The 18241-nt window shown below is 41.1% G+C and overlaps 3 protein-coding genes across 6 annotated transcripts; 2 read left to right on the forward strand and 1 right to left on the reverse strand.

Annotated features, from left to right (window-relative positions):
• On the forward strand, positions 1 to 5464 carry pms2 (PMS1 homolog 2, mismatch repair system component). Its single transcript, XM_026178942.1, has 16 exons — positions 1 to 57; positions 165 to 221; positions 322 to 461; positions 571 to 657; positions 743 to 845; positions 931 to 1114; positions 1706 to 1873; positions 2023 to 2120; positions 2209 to 2308; positions 2390 to 2474; positions 2558 to 2710; positions 3204 to 4074; positions 4159 to 4326; positions 4420 to 4520; positions 4618 to 4787; positions 5160 to 5464. Exons 2-16 carry the CDS (start codon positions 208 to 210, stop codon positions 5301 to 5303), a joined length of 2586 nt encoding a protein of 861 aa, XP_026034727.1. The 5' UTR covers positions 1 to 57; positions 165 to 207; the 3' UTR covers positions 5304 to 5464.
• Positions 5465 to 6078: 614 nt separating this feature from the next.
• rsph10b (radial spoke head 10 homolog B) lies at positions 6079 to 11674 on the forward strand. 3 transcript variants are annotated; one of them, XM_026178988.1, is made up of 17 exons: positions 6079 to 6362; positions 6457 to 6532; positions 6698 to 6766; positions 6988 to 7161; positions 7236 to 7321; positions 7398 to 7518; positions 7618 to 7794; positions 7920 to 8016; positions 8111 to 8226; positions 8298 to 8487; positions 8577 to 8685; positions 8856 to 8935; positions 9254 to 9393; positions 9939 to 10043; positions 10139 to 10276; positions 10700 to 10775; positions 11236 to 11674. In XM_026178988.1, exons 1-17 carry the CDS (start codon positions 6256 to 6258, stop codon positions 11511 to 11513), a joined length of 2139 nt encoding a protein of 712 aa, XP_026034773.1. In that variant the 5' UTR covers positions 6079 to 6255; the 3' UTR covers positions 11514 to 11674. The 3 variants fall into 3 exon arrangements, with proteins under 3 accessions (XP_026034773.1, XP_026034774.1, XP_026034775.1); XM_026178989.1 differs by lacking the exon at positions 6988 to 7161; XM_026178990.1 differs by lacking the exons at positions 6079 to 6362; positions 6457 to 6532 and having other exon boundaries at positions 6712 to 6766; positions 7128 to 7161.
• Positions 11675 to 11837: 163 nt separating this feature from the next.
• Positions 11838 to 17972, reverse strand: dlgap5 (discs, large (Drosophila) homolog-associated protein 5). Of its 2 annotated transcripts, XM_026178986.1 has the most exons (19): positions 17838 to 17972; positions 16697 to 16944; positions 16429 to 16610; positions 16180 to 16254; positions 16026 to 16065; positions 15850 to 15927; positions 15640 to 15729; positions 15445 to 15525; positions 15287 to 15324; positions 14943 to 15193; positions 14535 to 14696; positions 14358 to 14446; positions 14050 to 14210; positions 13859 to 13960; positions 13442 to 13694; positions 12777 to 13354; positions 12473 to 12638; positions 12267 to 12310; positions 11838 to 12126 (listed from the first exon to the last, which is right to left on the reverse strand). In XM_026178986.1, exons 2-19 carry the CDS (start codon positions 16932 to 16934, stop codon positions 12016 to 12018), a joined length of 2739 nt encoding a protein of 912 aa, XP_026034771.1. In that variant the 5' UTR covers positions 16935 to 16944; positions 17838 to 17972; the 3' UTR covers positions 11838 to 12015. The 2 variants fall into 2 exon arrangements, with proteins under 2 accessions (XP_026034771.1, XP_026034772.1); XM_026178987.1 differs by lacking the exon at positions 12267 to 12310 and having other exon boundaries at positions 17838 to 17970.
• Between the last annotated feature and the right edge of the window lie 269 nt (positions 17973 to 18241).

The raw sequence follows: 18241 nt of genomic DNA on the forward strand, positions 1-18241 counted from the left end.
CTGCGCACACGTGACGCTCGCGAGCAATCTGCGCAGTTCGCGCGGGACTTGCTTTAGGTTTGTGTTTACAGCATGGTGTCGGGTAGTGGATGTACTGGCAAGCAGTGCCAATGATACTATTTGACAGAAGGGACGGCAGGGACTAACTATTCGGTGTTTTACAGAAAAAAACAAATTTAAACTCTCAAGTCACTCCACTCTTCGAAGATGTCTGATGCATGGTAAGCTAGCGAGAGCATTTGTTCATATGGATATATTTGTGTTTTTTAAACTTTTGTTACCTTGTACACTGGAATTCAACATTGATTTTCTTTGCTGCAGCTCTGAACCTGCCGGGGCCATCAGAGCTATTGATAAGCACTCGGTGCATCAGATTTGCTCAGGACAGGTGGTGCTGACTTTGGCCACTGCTGTCAAAGAGCTGGTGGAGAATAGCATTGATGCAGGAGCCACCAACATTGGTAATTAAATATTTACCCAAAGTATTTTTCGATAGAGTCCCGTTTGCCTAATAATACTGTTTTGCATTGTTAGATATAGTTTAATGTATCACATGTTTGCATGCTGCAGATGTCAAGCTGAAGGAGAGTGGAGCTGAACAAGTGGAGGTGGCAGACAATGGCAAAGGTGTTGAGGAGGCCAACTTTGAAGGACTGAGTAAGTGTCACCTTTGTATCTGTGTAATTAGACAATATCTGCCTGTGCTTGTTTGTTAAGAAGAAATCATCTGTGTGTTCCACAGCACTGAAGCATCACACATCAAAGCTGAGGGATTTCTCTGACCTCATCCACGTGGAAACATTTGGCTTCAGAGGTGAAGCCCTGAGCTCTTTATGTGCTCTGAGGTAAAGTATTTCACGTTCTGCGGTAATTTTAGATATAAAACTAAATTATTTGCCAGCTAAAATTTGCTCTTGCTCCTTATTGTAGTGACTTAAGTGTCATTACCTGCCACGAGTCCAGCCAGGTGGGCACAAAGTTGGTTTTTGACCACAAAGGCCACCTAGTGCAGAGGACCCCTCATCCTCGGCAACAGGGCACCACGGTCAGCCTGCAGCAGCTCTTTTCCACCCTGCCTGTTCGACACAAGGAGTTTCAACGCAATATTAAGAAGGTCGGGCATTCAGTCGTCTCTTTCATTGTCTTTCTTCACATACTGAGTTTTCCAAAAGTGGGCTTCAGGTGCCCCCTCTGTGAATCGCCACCTTATCGCGGTGGAGGGGTTTGTGCGTTCCGGTGATCCCAGGAGTTATGTTGTCAGGGGCAGTTTGTCCCTGGTAGGGTCTCCCAAGGCAAATTGGTCCTGGGTGAGGAGCCAGACAAAGAGCGATTCTAACAACCCCTATGAAGTCCAAAAAAAATCAAGGGTTAAAAACTCAGGGTTACCAGGGTTCCACCCGTGAGCCAGTCCCAGTGCGGTGAGCGGTGATCAGGGACAAGGTCCTGGTGTGTTGATCCGTGGCTTTCAAAACTAGCTTGTGGTACGTGGTAGGTCACATCTCTGAGATGGGCTGGTTCGCCTCAACATACAACTCGGGCTCCAGAGCCAGTTTCCTGGGCTTTGTTCTACTCTGGAGTTGTCCTAGATGAGAGGCGGCGGCAAGAGTGGGTATTTTCTATGCCAAGTTTAACTTTAAAGTAACAAATTAGATCAACAATGTCAACAGACCTTAATAACGGCTATTATCTTGTTCTGTGTTTTTAGGAGTATGCCAAAATGATACATGTGCTGCAGTCCTACTGTATCATTTCTACAGGAGTGCGCATTACCTGCTCCAACCAAAATGGGCAGGGAAAGCGCAGCACAGTCCTCAGCACTACTGGCAGCCAAAGTATGAGAGACAACATTGGAGCCATATTTGGACCAAAGCAGGTTAATATGCTGTTGCTAATAACAACAAAGCCACTGGCCTGATACTTCATAAAAGAGGCTTGTCAAAAAGCGGTTCATGTGCTTGCTAAATGTTTTATTTCATATTAATTTTTTTTTCTGTGATTATGTGCTGGCTGTACATCTTGCAGCTGCAGAGTCTTCTACCTTTCCAGCAAGTTTCTCCCACTGAAAATGTTATTGAAGAATATGGACTCAAGGGTGCAGATCTACCCAAACAACTTTTCTCGTGAGTGTTTTATAGGAAGACCTTTTTGCACAATTCTTGTTATTATTTTCTTTTTTGTAATTATTATTATTTTGTTTGCTTTTGACAGGATCACAGGTTTTGTGTCTCAAGGTGACCACGGTGTTGGGAGAAGCACCACAGACAGGCAGTTCTTTTTCATTAACAGTCGGCCTTGTGACCCCCTGAAGGTAATTCCTGCTGAGTGGCTTTATGAGGAGGTGTCAGAATTCATCATTCCTGCCTGAACTCTGGTTATTCCCACCCTGCAGGTGACCAAACTCGTAAACGAAGTGTATCACATGTACAACAGACATCAGTATCCATTTGTTGCCTTGAACGTAGCTGTTGCTTCAGGTGAGAAAATGGGGATTAATCAAGCTGATGTAATTTATGGAACCCGTTTGATTTCCCTGAGTGCATGTGCGTTGTGTTTTCAGAGTGTGTGGATGTGAATGTAACCCCGGACAAGCGACAGATTTTCCTTCAGGAGGAGAAACTCCTGTTGGCTATTCTGAAGACCTCTCTCATCGCCATATATGAGGGTGGAGTCAATAAGATCAGCCTGAACTATACACCTGCACCCAGCACCAGTAAGAATACACCTTTACATGTAGACCCTCATATCTTTACATTAATAATACGGTAAAATAGCAACACTGAGAGGTTTTTAGGAATATTTGTCCTTGCGCTCACTGGTTAGTAATGTAAGGGAAGGAGGAAATAACGCCATGGTTATGAGTTAATTAAGTGTGGGAGCATGAGAGCTACATAGTATTTATCTTCTAATAATGCATGGCCACGTGTAGAATCTTTTTACAAAATCTGTTTACTTTATGGGAGAAGTCCATAAAGTATTACAAAGTATTATCAAATGAAGCATGGATTCATATATTATTTTCAGAAATGTCCTACCAAGACAATAATGTACAGTTACTTCATGGGATATCATAGGCATATGGACCCTGCCAGGTTTAATCAAATCAGCACATTTTGTGTTCAGTATTTAATTATCCCTTTTCCAATGAATGGTATTTTTATTAGCTGCTCTTAAAAGTTTCATTTTGTTTCTGTGCTTCTTCATAGATGCAACATCAACATCTGAACCTTGCCGAACTGTCTTGTCTAACGAGAACAAGGCAGAACGTGAGGAGGACACCGAATCTGTTATTCTGAGCCCAAAGTCATCCCTGAATCTGGCCGGCCTAAAAGCTGCTTTTTCAAGTCATTACAGTTCCAGTTCTGGGAAGTCGAGTAAGGAAAAAGCTTCCGGCAGTGGCACAACACAGAAAACACTGCAGTCTTTTTTTAAGGATCCTGTAAAAACTTCCTGCAACTCAAGTTTAAAATCTCCATTAAAATACACAAGACAGCTGGATAAATGCTCGTCGGCAGGGAAGTCGGTGCTAGATGGGTTTAGGTACCGAGTGATGTCCTGCGAGGACACTGATTCTCAAAAAGACAGTGCTGGGTCCAGTTGTAACACAGCTGAAGCAAAACCCGATATTCAGTGTTCTGACCTGGAGTCCAGTCCTCCAAAAGTGGACAGAACGAGTGTTAATAATGAAACTTTTAAAGAGACATCAGGCAACATTCACACTGTTCCCGAAGATCCAGAGTTAGAGACTGAAGCATGCACTCCTTATGAGGACTCTGCTGTCAGCCCAGAGGCCAAGAGGGCCAGGAAAGACGATCCACATTTCCCTTCAGAAGAAGAATCCAGCACTTTTTCAAACGCTGGTGAGAAACCTCCCTTGACAGTGGATGCTCCAGTCTCCCTGCAGAGGAGGACTGTGCATCTTCAGTTCTCTTTAGCAGAGCTTGCAAAGAAGATGAGGAGGTTACATGACCAGCAGAAACAAAGGGCCGGGGAAGAGCTGCTGTACAGACGCTTCAGAGCCAAGATCAATCCAGGAGAAAACCAGAGTGCAGAAGAAGAGCTCAAGAAGGAGATCAGGTAGATTTTAGAGGTATGGACTTAACTGTCGGTGTGCAATTTTCAAACAAATAATTAAAAGAAAAATGTTTTTAATCCCTTCAGTAAAGAAATGTTTAAAGAAATGGAGATCATCGGTCAGTTTAACCTGGGCTTCATTATCACAAAACTCAAGTCGGACCTTTTCATGATTGATCAGCATGCCACAGATGAGAAGTACAACTTTGAGATGCTACAGCAGCACACCGTACTCCAAGGGCAGAAGCTCATTGTGTAAGAGTGTAAATCACTGAGTAAAACCGTGTTTGGAATGTTTCCAATGGCAATCCGAGTATGTTTTTATTTATTTTCTTTTTCCGTTTGCAGCCCACAAAAACTTCACCTCACTGCAGTCAGTGAGAACGTACTCATAGAGAACATCGAGATTTTCAAGGGCAATGGCTTTGAATTTCTGATTGATGAGGACGGTAATACAATTTGCACCAGGGATTAAAAGTGATCTGATTATTTTGACAGTTACAAATATGAAGCTTATATTTGTTGTTTATTTTTTGGGGACTGCAGCTCAGGTGATGGAGAGAGTGAAGTTGGTCTCACTGCCCACCAGTAAAAACTGGACATTCGGTCCATCAGACATCGAAGAACTGATCTTCATGCTGAGCGACAGTCCAGGGGTTATGTGTCGACCATCCAGAGTCAGGCAGATGTTCGCCTCCAGAGCTTGTCGGAAATCTGTGAGTTTATATCACTGTGACGTTGTTTTTAAGTGCTCACTCAAGTTTTGACTGGATAGTCATAGACTGCAGCATTGACTGTATATAAAGGATGGACGTGGCCACTTATTGGTTTCTAAAGTCCACTTTTGAAGTCTCGATTTCTAGATTGTTTTGCCCATCGTGATATTACGTTTTTTTGGACTCAGAAATGATATTCATCTTTGAGGAAGCTTGATTTGGAAAGCTACATACATAAACTATATGGTATGATACACCCTGTTAGTAATGCTAGTAATTTGTAGTTATCTAAGATCTTTTAAAAATGTCATTATAGGGAAATTGCATAACATTATTTTAAAAATGCTTTTTGATACATTTTCTGCTCATCAGGTGATGATCGGCACTGCTCTGAGTGTTAATGAGATGAAGAAGCTCGTGGTTCACATGGGGGAGCTCGAGCATCCATGGAACTGTCCTCACGGCAGGCCAACCATGAGGCACCTCGCTAACCTGGACGTCATCTCACAATACTGAGTCTGCAAAGGAAGGAACTGTTGGAGTAACTGATTTAAGATAACTCAAATGTGTCCTCACTCCAGATTACTTCTGTCAAACCACTCTTATGGTATATTGTAGAGTTAAATGGTTTGTTATTGATTTAATGTCATGTTTAGTTGTGTTTAGATTTTAAAAATGTATATTACATATTATATTTTTTTATTTTAATATACACTACACAGAACAATAAAAAAAGATACTGGAAAAATATATGTATTCTGTCTCTGTTACTTTAAATCATTTATTTACAGGTTTGCATTGTGTTGTGTTGACTGAATGGGTCTGCTACTGGAGTGAGGTCAACCTAGATTCACACCTGAGTGGTAAAATTACTGAAGGCAAATGCAGAAAAGCAAACGATCTGTAAATATCGTCACTTTAGGACCACAAGATTTGGGATCGTTTTATCAGCCACTGGATTTGTAAACGTTATACACATCAGACTATCTAAATTTCCAGTAGCAAATGCCGATTTAAGATTAGCAGAAGTAATTTAACAATGGAAATAATGTATTTTCCATTACTTTGAAATCCATAATGAGTGTTTAATGACGCTTGAAAGTGTCCGACTGCTGTATCTGGAAAATATGTTTTATTATTTACTTATTTGCGCTCACAAAATGCCTTTTATTAAGGTTATCGTAAATACTAGATCAGTTGCGCATTCAAAGCCCACCAGGTCAGGGTGTGACCAAGGATTAGCCTAGCAAACTCAAATGAAGGCTTTCTTTCAGGCTTCCGTAGTTGTAAGCGTCCGTTGCCATGGTTAAGTTCCTATTCCCAGCTTGTGCAGTACTTGAGACAAGATGAGAAATAGAAAAGAGGCTAAGGAAAATGTTTGATTGGGAAAAATAATAATAAAAAGGGAAAACAATAACAGTTGGGTATGACATCCAAAACGGAGGAGGGTAGACGATCTTAAAAGTCGATGACGATGAGCCAAATCAAGCTCCAGAATCATCCTGACAGTGACGAGCAGCCCGAGGACGAAGGCAACTATGAACTTCCCCCACTTGTTATCTTAACTGAACAGAGGTACATTGTTATTCACGACGTTAGTTATGTGAATAATTGTTTTTAGAGAACGTATAAGTTACTCAGGGTGTGAGGTTTGGTGTCTTTCTGACAGATATGAAGGGGAAACCTGTGAAGGGCAGTTTCATGGACAAGGTGTAGCTTATTTTGAAGGAGGCCATGTGTACAAGGTACAGCTTTACAAATGAATTTCAAATACAAATAATGACCTAATTTCATAAATCAATTAAGGATTTATTATATTATAATATATTTTGAAATGTGTTTATATCCTTCCAAAAAAAATGCATCAAACAAATAACAAAAATGTATGTTTGAATTGTATTTTTGTGAAGGGCATGTTTTCCAAAGGACTTATGGATGGATTCGGCACATTCACACGGGCAGCTGGACTAAAATATGAGGTAGCATACAGAAATTATGCATTAAAAACTAACTGTACAGTATCCTTTCTTAAGCAGGGTTTTTGAAAAGTCAATGTATATGTAACATTTCTAAAAACAGCCATCCTTTATATACACACTCATAAAAATACAGGTCAGTAAGGTGTAATGAAACATAATGTGGAGGCAAAGTCTTTGATAAAGGAATGCAGGCAAAATACTGAATTGAATTTATCTAATAGGGAGAGTTTGTACACAATATTCCCATGGGCCAGGGCACTTATACATGGGCAGATGGCAGCACCTATAAGGGGGAGGTTTACAACGGTATACCACATGGGACAGGAACCTACAAATGTACCCAAAACAGCTTGTTTTACAGCGGGCAGTGGCATCAGGGCAAGAGACATGGAAAGGTATGATTTACCATTGATTTTGTCATTTTTTAGGAATTTGGTTGTCTCTTTTTAATTGGTCTCATTTGTGCTAGGGTACGGCGTATTATAACGAGGAAAAAAACTCTTGGTACAAAGGAGATTGGGTGAGGAACAACAGAGAAGGATGTGGACTGAGATGGTATGCATCAGGTGAATATATCTCCTCATCTGGTGTTGTATTTGAATTACCCTGCAATAACATCTGTTCCTGATAGCTACCCTTCTGGGAACACTTACTCTGGTGAGTGGAAGACCAACCAGAGGCATGGAAAGGGCACGATGCGGTGGCTGAATCTGGGACAGAAGTATGTTGGGGCATGGCAGGATGGAGTGCAGGTATGAAAGAAAACCCTAGTTTAATTATATATGAAGTTATAAAGCTTAAAAAAAATTAATTCTTGAATCAGATTTATGTTTTGGTTGCTCCTGCGGCAGCATGGCCAAGGCACACATGTCTGGAATTTAAGACGAAAAGATGGATCTCAGTATTCCCAGAGCAATCGATACACAGGGGAATTTGCTCAGGGTCAGAGGCATGGATGGGGAACCTTTTACTACGCTGGTGGTGCGATCTATGAAGGAGAATGGAAGAACAATAAAAAGCACGGGCAGGTGTGTTTCACTGTCAGCTGGAAAAAGTTTAGAGAAATCCACAGTATGCTTTCTTATTGATGTATTAAAAGTGCAGAATGAATCAACTCTGATTGTAAAATTCAGAAAAATGTCACCTTTGTTAGGGAAAATTCACACTGAGTGACGGGCGTGCATTCGAGGGACACTTTGTGGATGACCAAATTATCACACCCAACCTGAGAGCACATAGTGCTCCTCTCGGTAAGGAGCAACAGTATTCAAGAGTATGTTCAAAATAGTAAAGGAGGAAATAAGCAATCCTGCAGTCTTGAAATCCTTCTGAAATTTGTCATAGGTGCGTTCCCACTGTCACATAGTAACTCATCTTTACTGGGACCAGACATGGCTCTGAACATTGACTGTCTCCTGGACATGATCCCGGAAAGAAAACGTGACACAGAGCGCAAACAGGTCAGTCCTCAGCCCAGCGTCCTCATTTACAGCCGTGTTCCCACCCTGAAACCGTGTATCATGTGTAACAGGTGGAGTTTGTGGTGCTGAGGCAAGAAAGAGAGCTGAGGTCAATTTGTAGTTTCTACAGCAGGCTTGGTTATGCCCACTCCCCGGTGAACACCCTCCTGCTGTCCCGTCTTCAGTTCTGGCGCCTGCTCAAAGACTGTAACATTCATCATCACGGCATAACTCTGACACAGATAGACCGTCTTATCAGAGGTGAAAGGGACTGCTCCACAGCAGACACTGAATGATCCTCTGAGAGTATTTATAGGTTATTTTAACCGCTTTCACTCTGTGTGTTTCAGAGGATGTTGATCCAGCAGAGATACACTCGCCTTTCACGCCTGTGCTGCTTCGCAAGCTCATCAGCTATCTTGTCATTGTGGCCCACCACATCCACAGTAAAGACATGGTGTAAGGGAACCTGTTCCTATCTTTATCAGAAGATATCACAATGAAACTGCCTGGGGTGTCCCTTAATAAACTTAATAAAATCAGTTTGTTTATACTCAAGAAAACTTTGTTTAATCGGGATTAATCATGATCAGTTATCTGTAATAATTCATTTTTTTCTCTATTTACAGGTCACCAAAGCACCTTCTGGCTGCCTGTTTTTCCAAACTGATGACAGATGACATCCTTCCAAATGCTAAGAATGTAAAAGGTGCTACAGACCCAATTGTATGTGATTCATTTAAATTGTATTTCACTAGCTGGTGAACTTCAGAGACAATCCGTTCATCAGCGGTACTGCTAGGTAACAGCAAACGACACTGTAATCAGAACTAAAAGAGCAAATCGGTGAAAGAAAAGTTCAGTTACTACTAATGTTTTGGTTTAGTAGTTTGTTGGTTCCTCAGTTGGGTTTCTTCACAGGTTTTGATACTCCTGTAGAATCCTGATGTTGTAGTGTTTAACACTCTTGCTTAACTCTATAGTATGTAGTACTAACTGTTCATTAACAATAGTTGCGTCTGTCCAGGCTTTCTGTTTAGGCAGCCAGACGTTGGAGTGGTGGCTATGAACTATATGAAGAGGTGCTGGGAAGTCTTTCAGCTTTTCTGCACAGCCACCAGGGATGAACAGACCATGACCTGCCATCACCTGCTGTGGATGTTCAAGGTGCAACAAACTGTAACACTTTTCTTTGCTTGTATAAATAGTACATTACATTTTTGCTGCCTGTTTCATCAGTGCAAACTAAAAGCTTCTCAGTATTAAATGATTACTGCTGCTCTATTCCCTCTTTCCCTTCACTCCCAGCTGGTCACGGCAGGTGGCTCTTCCTCCTGGTTCTGTTGGAGGTTTCTTCCTTCCTGTTAAATGGGAATTTTTCCTTCCCACTATAACCAAGTGCTTGTTGTTAGAAGTTATCTGATTGTTTGGGTTAACCCTGTATTATTGCATCGTCTTTCCCTTATATTATAAAGCACACAGAAACAACTGTTGTTGTAATTTGGCACTATATAAATAAAACTGAATGAAAGTTTTATGTCCCAGATTTGACATTAATACAATACTTTAAAAAAATTAAAGTGGATTTATGGTCAAACAAATCTGATTTAAATGTCTTTATCAACAACAACAGCAGATAGGATGAATGACATGCCTATTTATCACAAAAACAATTAATCAAAGTTAAAACCTCATGTTGTAACCACTTGCAGGATTTCCATTTGTTGGACCATAAGCTGACCACAAGGAGGTTATTGGAGATCATCAATACAGAAAGCCACAACCCCGACAACCTTTCTGCCAGTGTTGATCTGGAGGTCTGTTTACATCAGTAAACTCATTCAGCTGTTTTTTGGTACAATATTACTCTTTTTGAATCATGAGAGCTGTTGTTCTGTTCTTTCCATTGCAGATTACGTTCCTTGAGTTTTTTGAGGTGCTTCTGGGCTGCGCAGAAGTTACATGTGAGCAGGTTTCTGAAACACTGAAGGAGGACCATCGGGTTTTTGGGTCCAACACTGAAACCAGGAAGGATTCGCCTGAGGTGGAGGTCAGTGAAGAGATGATACAGACAAAAAACAGCCCCTTCCAGTTGGTCAGATCCTGTCTCAACGCTTTCATAATCTCTGTATCTGCTAACCTTGTAATGTCATGTCACATGTAAAATATGTAGTTGTTCAAACATATTAAGGACCAAACATATTTTTGCAAGCTGTGACATAATTATATATTTCAAAATTAACAAGCTCCTGTATTTTTTCCCCTATTCATTTACTTTCAGTGTTACTCATTTTTCCTTCTGGCAGTTTTACTAGCCGATACAGGCCAGTATTGGTTGACAAAACAACCAACACTATATGCACAAAAAGATGACTGGGGCTGCATCTGTGAAGGGTGATTCTGGAATATGCCACAAAACTGGCAGTAACTTTGCTAAAATATTTAATAAGATAAAATCCCATCTTTATTGCAGACTGGGATTTCCAGTGCTCAGGATGGAAGTCAGTGGGATGTCAAGACGGAAGCCAACGAGATACCCGAGCCTGCAGGTTTGGTTTATAGTTTCAGTGTATGCATGCCTGTGTGTGTATATATATATAGGACTTCAGGCCTTCTAGAAGCAGGTCTTATCTTGCCTGGGCAGGGTTTTTTTTGAAGAACTTAAACCAATAACCTTTCATTTCAGTGGTGACTGGGATGTAAACCGAGTCCATAACTTCGCCTTGAAAATGCTTAAATGTTTTGCAGACTGACCACCTAAAAAGGCTTAAATTCTTTTCCCTTGATGTTATCCTACTGTCATCATTACAGATTCAAAATTTCATAGACCCAAAGTTTTACATAAGAATGGTTCAGAAAATGAAGGGACATTTATTGTATTCAATGTAAGCTAGACATGCACAGTAAATACACACTTCACAAATCACATATTTAAAACTGGTTTGTACTTTCAAATTCTCAGAATGATTGTGTCAGAACTAAAATGCCTAACATGTTTATTTCCTTTAGAGTACACAGACGATCCTGAAGGTGAAATCATGTGCAGACCAGCAGAAAACAACACTAAAGACTGCAAATTGGAACTTAAGATGAAGACTGTCGATGAATTCTTCAACCACTTTTTCTTCCCAGCATCTGACTATTACCAGCTGGTCACAAGAAACATAATGGAAGAAAAGCACCACCCAGAATCTCAGGTTGCTCTAGATAAGATGAAACAAAAGCCAAATAATGCTGTCAGAACAACATGCAGCTATCATGTCCTTAGTTTTGTTGGTTCAGTTTAGAGCATTATGAAGTGAAAATATTAATACAATGACCTCACACACGTTGTACTCCATTATTAACAAGACATGCAAGTAAAGGGCTGGTTTCATGAAAAATCTTCAAATTTTCCAAGTTGCCACTTTGCAACAAAGATTTTGTGACTGCATCTCTTCTCAGAAGAAATGCCCCTCACCCCCCTTAGCAAAAAAACCCCCAGAATATTGAAGAATACAAGATGAAACAAATGATTCTGTTTGTGTATCCCGTTTTAACAAATAAAAGCAGTCAGTAATAACAGCGTTGAGCATTTTGTTCATTTGTGATTGGATATAGATACAGAGTTCTTTATTGGTTGTAACCAAAACTTTAATTAGAACTTTGCGTGAGAAAACTTTTCTACTCATCTAAGAACGTCAAAAATCTTTTTTTTTTTTTGTTTTGTTTTTTTAAATATTAAAAAGTGTAAAAAGTTGCTAAAACAAGTCAAAAATAAACACTTCTTTACTTTCTTCAGTCTCTTTACTAAATATTAGGAGGGGTGAAGACCATGAGGTCACTCGGACAGACTGACTGGCGTATCTTGTCCTTCAGGTCTGGGGTGAAGAGAAGCAAGGCAGACTCTGCTGTCTGTACCTAAAGAATAAAAGGGAAAAAAAAAAAATCCAAAGAGAAAAATCACAAAGACAATTTTGGACAAAACATTAGGATCGATCTATCTACTTAACCACTCCATAAAACCCTAGTGTTTAGAAGAAAAGTGGAAAAACTTTGACCTGTCGTGAGTGACGAGTTAACACCGAAGACACCACTGGCAGTGCTGTCGTGACAGAAGTGAGCAAAAGAATGAATAAAATGGTGAAAATGTGTAGTTTTTAAAAATGTGGTGACAACCCCCCCCCAAAAAAAACAACAACAACACTTCAACATAAAAATCTCTTTCATTAGTTAGTGTTGCCAAGTTATAAAACATTAGTCTTACCAGACTCTTTCTCAGTAAGAAAGTTCGTAGCTTGTCCTCTAGGACTCTCCATCGCTACATCCACTGCCATGGGTGACAGTGTCTCTGTCGCAACTGTGTCCCTTGGTGACAGGCTGCATCTGTCTGAGGGCTGGAGGTATCTCTCAAAATCCAGTCCAGAAATTTCCTAAAATTACGAGAGAATAATATATTCATTACATGGCTAGAAAACACCCCCCCCCCCCCCCCCCCAAAAAATAAAAAAAAATAAAAAATAAATTTGTTCTGAAGCACAAAACAGAATTGAGAGGGAAATTTATTTTACCTCAACGACTGTGCTGTCTGGTGTGTGACACAGAGTCTCCACTAGGCCCTGCACAGCAGATGAAGAGACGGAAGGTTGGCTAGGAGTTGCACAGGGCGACAGTGTAAAGCTCGGGGCTGATGAGGGCTCAGGAGCTGGGGGCACGGCAGGTTGTTTGCACGGAGAGCCTGGAACTGCTGGACTGGCAGGGTTATCAACAGTTACATCCTCGGCTGGCTCGAGGATTGCTGGAAGGAGTTGTGGAACAGAGGGAATGTCTGTGAAGACTTTTTCTGACACTTGTGCAGGGCATCCGTCAGGTTGGGTGTCATCTGAAATCACTTCCTTGACAGGTGAGAAATCCATTGAGATGTTCACGATGTCCCTTCTGCTCTGGGTCGCCTGAGGAGTGCCGCACTGAGACTTTGGTTCTGGGGTTTGTCTGAGAGTGAGGCGGAGGTGTGCGGGTGCGTGAACATGTTGAACAGGTGTCTGAGCCAACGCAAGGGAGCGCCGGGTGACCCTTCTAGGTGAGAGATATGTGGAGCAGGGAGAGACCCCAGGCAGCACAGCAGCATTTAAATGGCTGGATCTCCTAACTGAACAAAGAAAAAACCCAACATGTGCAATATGATTAGACCAAATCCAGAGTCATCCAAAGTCCAAACTTTTGGCATGCAAGTCACCTGATTGTTTAGCTGGGCTCTCCACCTGGAAGAAGCCTCCATCAAAGACCACTGTGTCCTGCCTTTGAGCCCCTGCTTGTGGGTGTGGATTCTGAGAGCTCAAGACGAGACAGTCTTCAGTGTTAGCAGCACCGGCTGCCTTCTCTGCCTCAGCTGCCTGCTTTTTGGCTTTCATGGCTGCTTTTGCGGCAGCCAGACGAGCCTTAGCTGCTGCATTAGTTCCTGCAGGCTTGGCAGATGCTGCTAGCTGTTTCTGTGAAAAAGACGGGACAAGCTGTTTTCTTAAACACGGAGGCCTTCATATGCAAATGACTACAGAAACAGCAACCATAAAACTCAGTTTTATGATGGCACAGCTGTGTGTTGACAAAAGTAAAGCAGTATTATTGAACCAAAGCTTAAATTAGGAATCTTTACCTTAACTACTTTCTTCTGTCGTGGTGGAGGCTTGTGCTCCTCCACCCAGCCTCGCTCCTCCGCTTCTTTCAGAGCGTCAAACTTCTTGTTGACATCCTCGACCTGGAATGCGGAAAGAGTGCAAAACCGATGTTAGGTCACTTCTCCTTGTTTGCGTGTTAATGTGTGTGTTGCACCTCTCGAGGCATCACCTGGTAATAAACCATGTCCCAGAACCCCTGCAGGTCAGTGCAGGTGGTGATCTTCTCCCCTCGGCCTAGCTCACAGTCGTCCACCAGACCGCTGAATTGGTTGAAGCGTTCTTTCATCAACAGCCGTGCTTGGCCAACAGCTGTGCGCATGCGATCTCTCACTGAACACGATGAGAAAGAAGATAACAAAATTACTATTAGTCAGAGAAATCCACCATTTTCCTCATATGAAAAACAACCACTATCTACAGAACCAAAATTAAATATTCAAGGTTTTAATAATCAATTGGTGTAGAAGATAAACTCACTTTCTTCTGGGATGGACTCATCCTCCACTTTAGACTCCCAGTGGAGAGACAAGCTCATCAGTCTCTCTGTCTCATTGGCCATTTCTGATCTGAAGCATTTAAAAGAAAATGTTTTTAAAAGACAAAAAAAAAAAAAAAGGCGTTCTTTTTTGAAAGACTAAACAATATGAAAAGTACCTGAAATATGGTACGTCGTGCTTGGTTTCCACTGATCCACCTGGACTTGGAGGGGCAACCGTGGGAGAGGTATGAGGAGGAGAGCGCAGAGGCGATTTAGGTGGACACGATTCGCTCTGCTCATCACTGAATACGGGGGCTGGTGGAAGGTTGAAGCTGGAGCTGGATGGAAAGAACAGCACTGCTTTTAGATTGACTGAAATTCTAAAGCCTACATATTTTCTTTAAAAAGGGCCCAAAAGAAAAAAGAAAAGATACTGCCTGACTCGTCACAGTAATGCTGAGTAACAACAGCAGTAAACACATCTATTAATTGGTGTTTTGCAATACTGTGGCCAACATCAGTGTTTCAGTACATATTTAGCAAAAGGAAAATTTGAGCAGATGAAACGGAAAAAAGAAGCAGACCTTGGTGTAAGGAAGGAGTCTGCTGAACGAGGTGTGAGAGGCTCAAACTTGAAGGATGACAAGCCAGTCGGAGCCTGGAAGAGAAAACCTTCTGGAGCAAATGAGGATGTCGATGGGACGAGATCAGCAGAAACAGGCTTGGCTGGAGATTGATCCACCACCATGTCTTCTTCCTCAGCACATGGTGTCGGGCTGGGAGGACTAGGTCTTTTCTCAATGTCCTGCATCTCAGGCACTGTCAGCTCAGGTTCCTGCACACGACAGGAGCAGCAAAGCAATTAAACTCCAAGTTACTTAAAAGTTTCACAAGTTTAGTTTGTCGTGTGTTTCACTGAACTGCTCACCTCTGAGACAGCATGATGGATAGTGTCATTGACTGCTTCTGTGTTTCATAAAGAAGGACAACAAAAATGGTGAGAGAAATTCCAACAACTGTTCACAATGTAAAGTGAGGCAGACACATTTGGAACAAATTTTGTTTTGGTTTTATGGTTCATGATACCTTTACAGTTCCTTTGTGCACCAGACAGGGGAGCCACAGGATTAAGATTTGCTCGGCTCCTTGTGGTTCTTGCATCGGACACTGGTGAGAGACATTAAACACAAACAAATATCCATTTGTTTTAATCCCTCAACGCCATTTCTTAACTTCCCTTCCCAGTTTCGATATGAAATGAGCTTCCAAACCAGACAATACCTGCAGTCTTGTCCTTAGGTTTGCCTTTTACCACAGGAACTGGAGGTCTGTTGGCAGATCTGGTTGACAAAGCTCGTACGGCAGGTGCTTCTATGGTAGAATGGGATAATACAGACACAAATTAAGAGCTAAACACAGGATTGCAGTACTGCAAAACAAACAAAGCTCAATGGCTGGTTTCAAGGGCAGTTTTTTTTAAATTATTTGTACCTTTGGTCTTGGTCGTAGTTGATGCAGGCTTGGCAGAAGCTAGCCGGGTCCTTGTTGATCTTTCCACAGCAGGTTGTCCTACAGAAAGAGAAGAAAGTCATTACTAAAACTGCTTCTAATCAAAAGCTGCATTTAAAAAAATAAAAATTCAGTTAAGGGGCATTCAGTTAATTTACCCTTCTTCAGTCCAGTATTTGGATCTTGTATCTTCAGAGGCTGCAGAAATTGAGGCAATAGAAAAACAAATGAACAAAGTATTAGTTTTTTGTTTTAAATAGTTAAATACGAAACTTGTGAAAACAATGGTGCATGCGTGGAAGAAAACAGTACCTTCTCCACTTGCTGCTGCTGTTTCATTGAACGAGTGACTCTAATACTTTGGGATGGAGCCGTGTTCGCCTTTTTCTGAAAACATAACCAAAAATAAATAAATAAATTCCACTGAGACCAAAAAGAATATCCTCTGATATCATGTGGTCATCACAGTTATGAAAGAACCAACAAAAAGATAGGGATGTGATTCACAGACTTGTTTTATAATAAGTTACCTAAAGTGTTTTTTGATAAGTCCCCTCTTACCTCTTGGATTTTTGCTGAGGCATCTGGGACAGCAGGTAGTGAGGTAATGGTTCCCGTTGGATGATACAGACCAATCTTAAACACCCCTTTACGTTCCCTTTCCCTCTTCTCTTTCTCCTTCTCAAGAGCCTTCCGCTCCTTCCAGCGCTCGAGCTGTTTCAGCCTATCTTCCACTGCTTTTGCTGTGGAGTAACAAGCATGGGAAAGGGCACAAATCAGCTAGAGCTAGAGCAGTCCATTTTTTTTTTTTTAAACTGTGAAGCCATACCTTTAGCAGGTTTTTCATTGTTTTTCGTCTTCTCTTGTATGGTTGACATATTGGCCACTGCAATAGAGGCATTCAGGGAGGACATTTCCAGCTCTGGGAGTTTATCCAGCTGCCTCCGGGTGTTCACAGTACGTTCTCGATTCTCCTTCTGGGAATGAGACCTTCTCCGAGACATTTTTACCCTAAGCATCGACACACTGGTGTCCCGCTGCCGCAGGTGAGCAAATCGTGACTCCATAATCAGGTATCTGGATTTTTCAAGAAGGGAAACATAATGTTTTGAAAGGTACTGCAGATTGCATGCAATAGATATTACAGACATTAGGAGACATTTGTCATATTAGATAAAAACGAGAGGGATCAAAAACTGAATGGCAAAATTTTTTCGTTTTTTGTGTTGTAATCAGCTATAAGAATAGAAATTAGGCAGTTTTTAAACGTATTAGTGTCATTATTCATGTGGTGGCAATTTTAAAACCACACAAAAATAATTCCCAAAACATGGACAATGTACTGAGCAAGAGCTGTCAGGGGAAAAAACAAAAAAAAAACAAAAAACACTTCTTAGTATGTGGTATAGGCTAGGCACTATAAATGGTAACACGGCAAAAACGGCTTCATTTTGGCCTGTTTAGCTACAAGCTTGCAGACGCAACAACCAACAGATCAAAAATATTGACGCTGTGTTTTTTCCCCTCCCGCTTTTCTTATTCTCCGGAAATTCAAACAATTGCGTTAAAACAACGACAGGAATGGCGTCGCGATGGCTTAATTTTTTCCTTGGTGGTTTCTCTGCAAACAAATGTCAACGTCAGTGTTACTGGATTAAAGTATGATTTGAAGGAGACGTGAACCTTACACCAACTACATACCTGAGTAAAAGCAAAATATAATAAGGCAAAAATTGGAGAAAATAAACGTGAGCCAGCACAGTGTTTTGTTCTACTGCTACTAAAAAGTGTAGTGAGTAGAAATAGATACTTTCAAAGGCGAACCAGGAACACGAGCTAATTATTCAACCAATGCTAGTTTTGTAACCCACTCCACCGCGACTGTTGACAGAAGGACTCGCGCAGAGTTCAACGTTCCGTTAACAAATATATCTAAGTGAACAACTTTTATGATTAAAAACCCAACTTACCTTTTTTCTTTTTCCAAAGAGGTACAATATTTTTCTTTTCTTTTTTGTCTACTTACTAAAACCTGACAGCGCAACGTACACGCTCAGTGCAGAAACATAACAATCATGGCGGGTGAGTTTTTAAAATTTGTCCAAGTTTACGCTGATTGGCTGCAAGTCGTACGTGAGCCCTGATTGGTTAGTTTCTTTTCTTCTTCTTCTGATTATTTTGTTGCTGTTGTAACAACTTTCCATTGTGTGCTGAAATTAGTCCAGAAAAGTGGAGAAAAAAATTGTATAAAAACGTTTGCTTGGAATAAATTCTTTTTTTTTTTTTTTTTAAAGGTCAAACCCTGTATAATTACACAATATGCATGTGTCTGATAAAATCAGGCATTTACAGTAGGAAGGGTAACAATTAGTAT

This window comes from Astatotilapia calliptera, chromosome 8 (genome assembly GCF_900246225.1).
Source record: "Astatotilapia calliptera chromosome 8, fAstCal1.2, whole genome shotgun sequence".
Lineage (NCBI taxonomy): Eukaryota > Metazoa > Chordata > Actinopteri > Cichliformes > Cichlidae > Astatotilapia > Astatotilapia calliptera.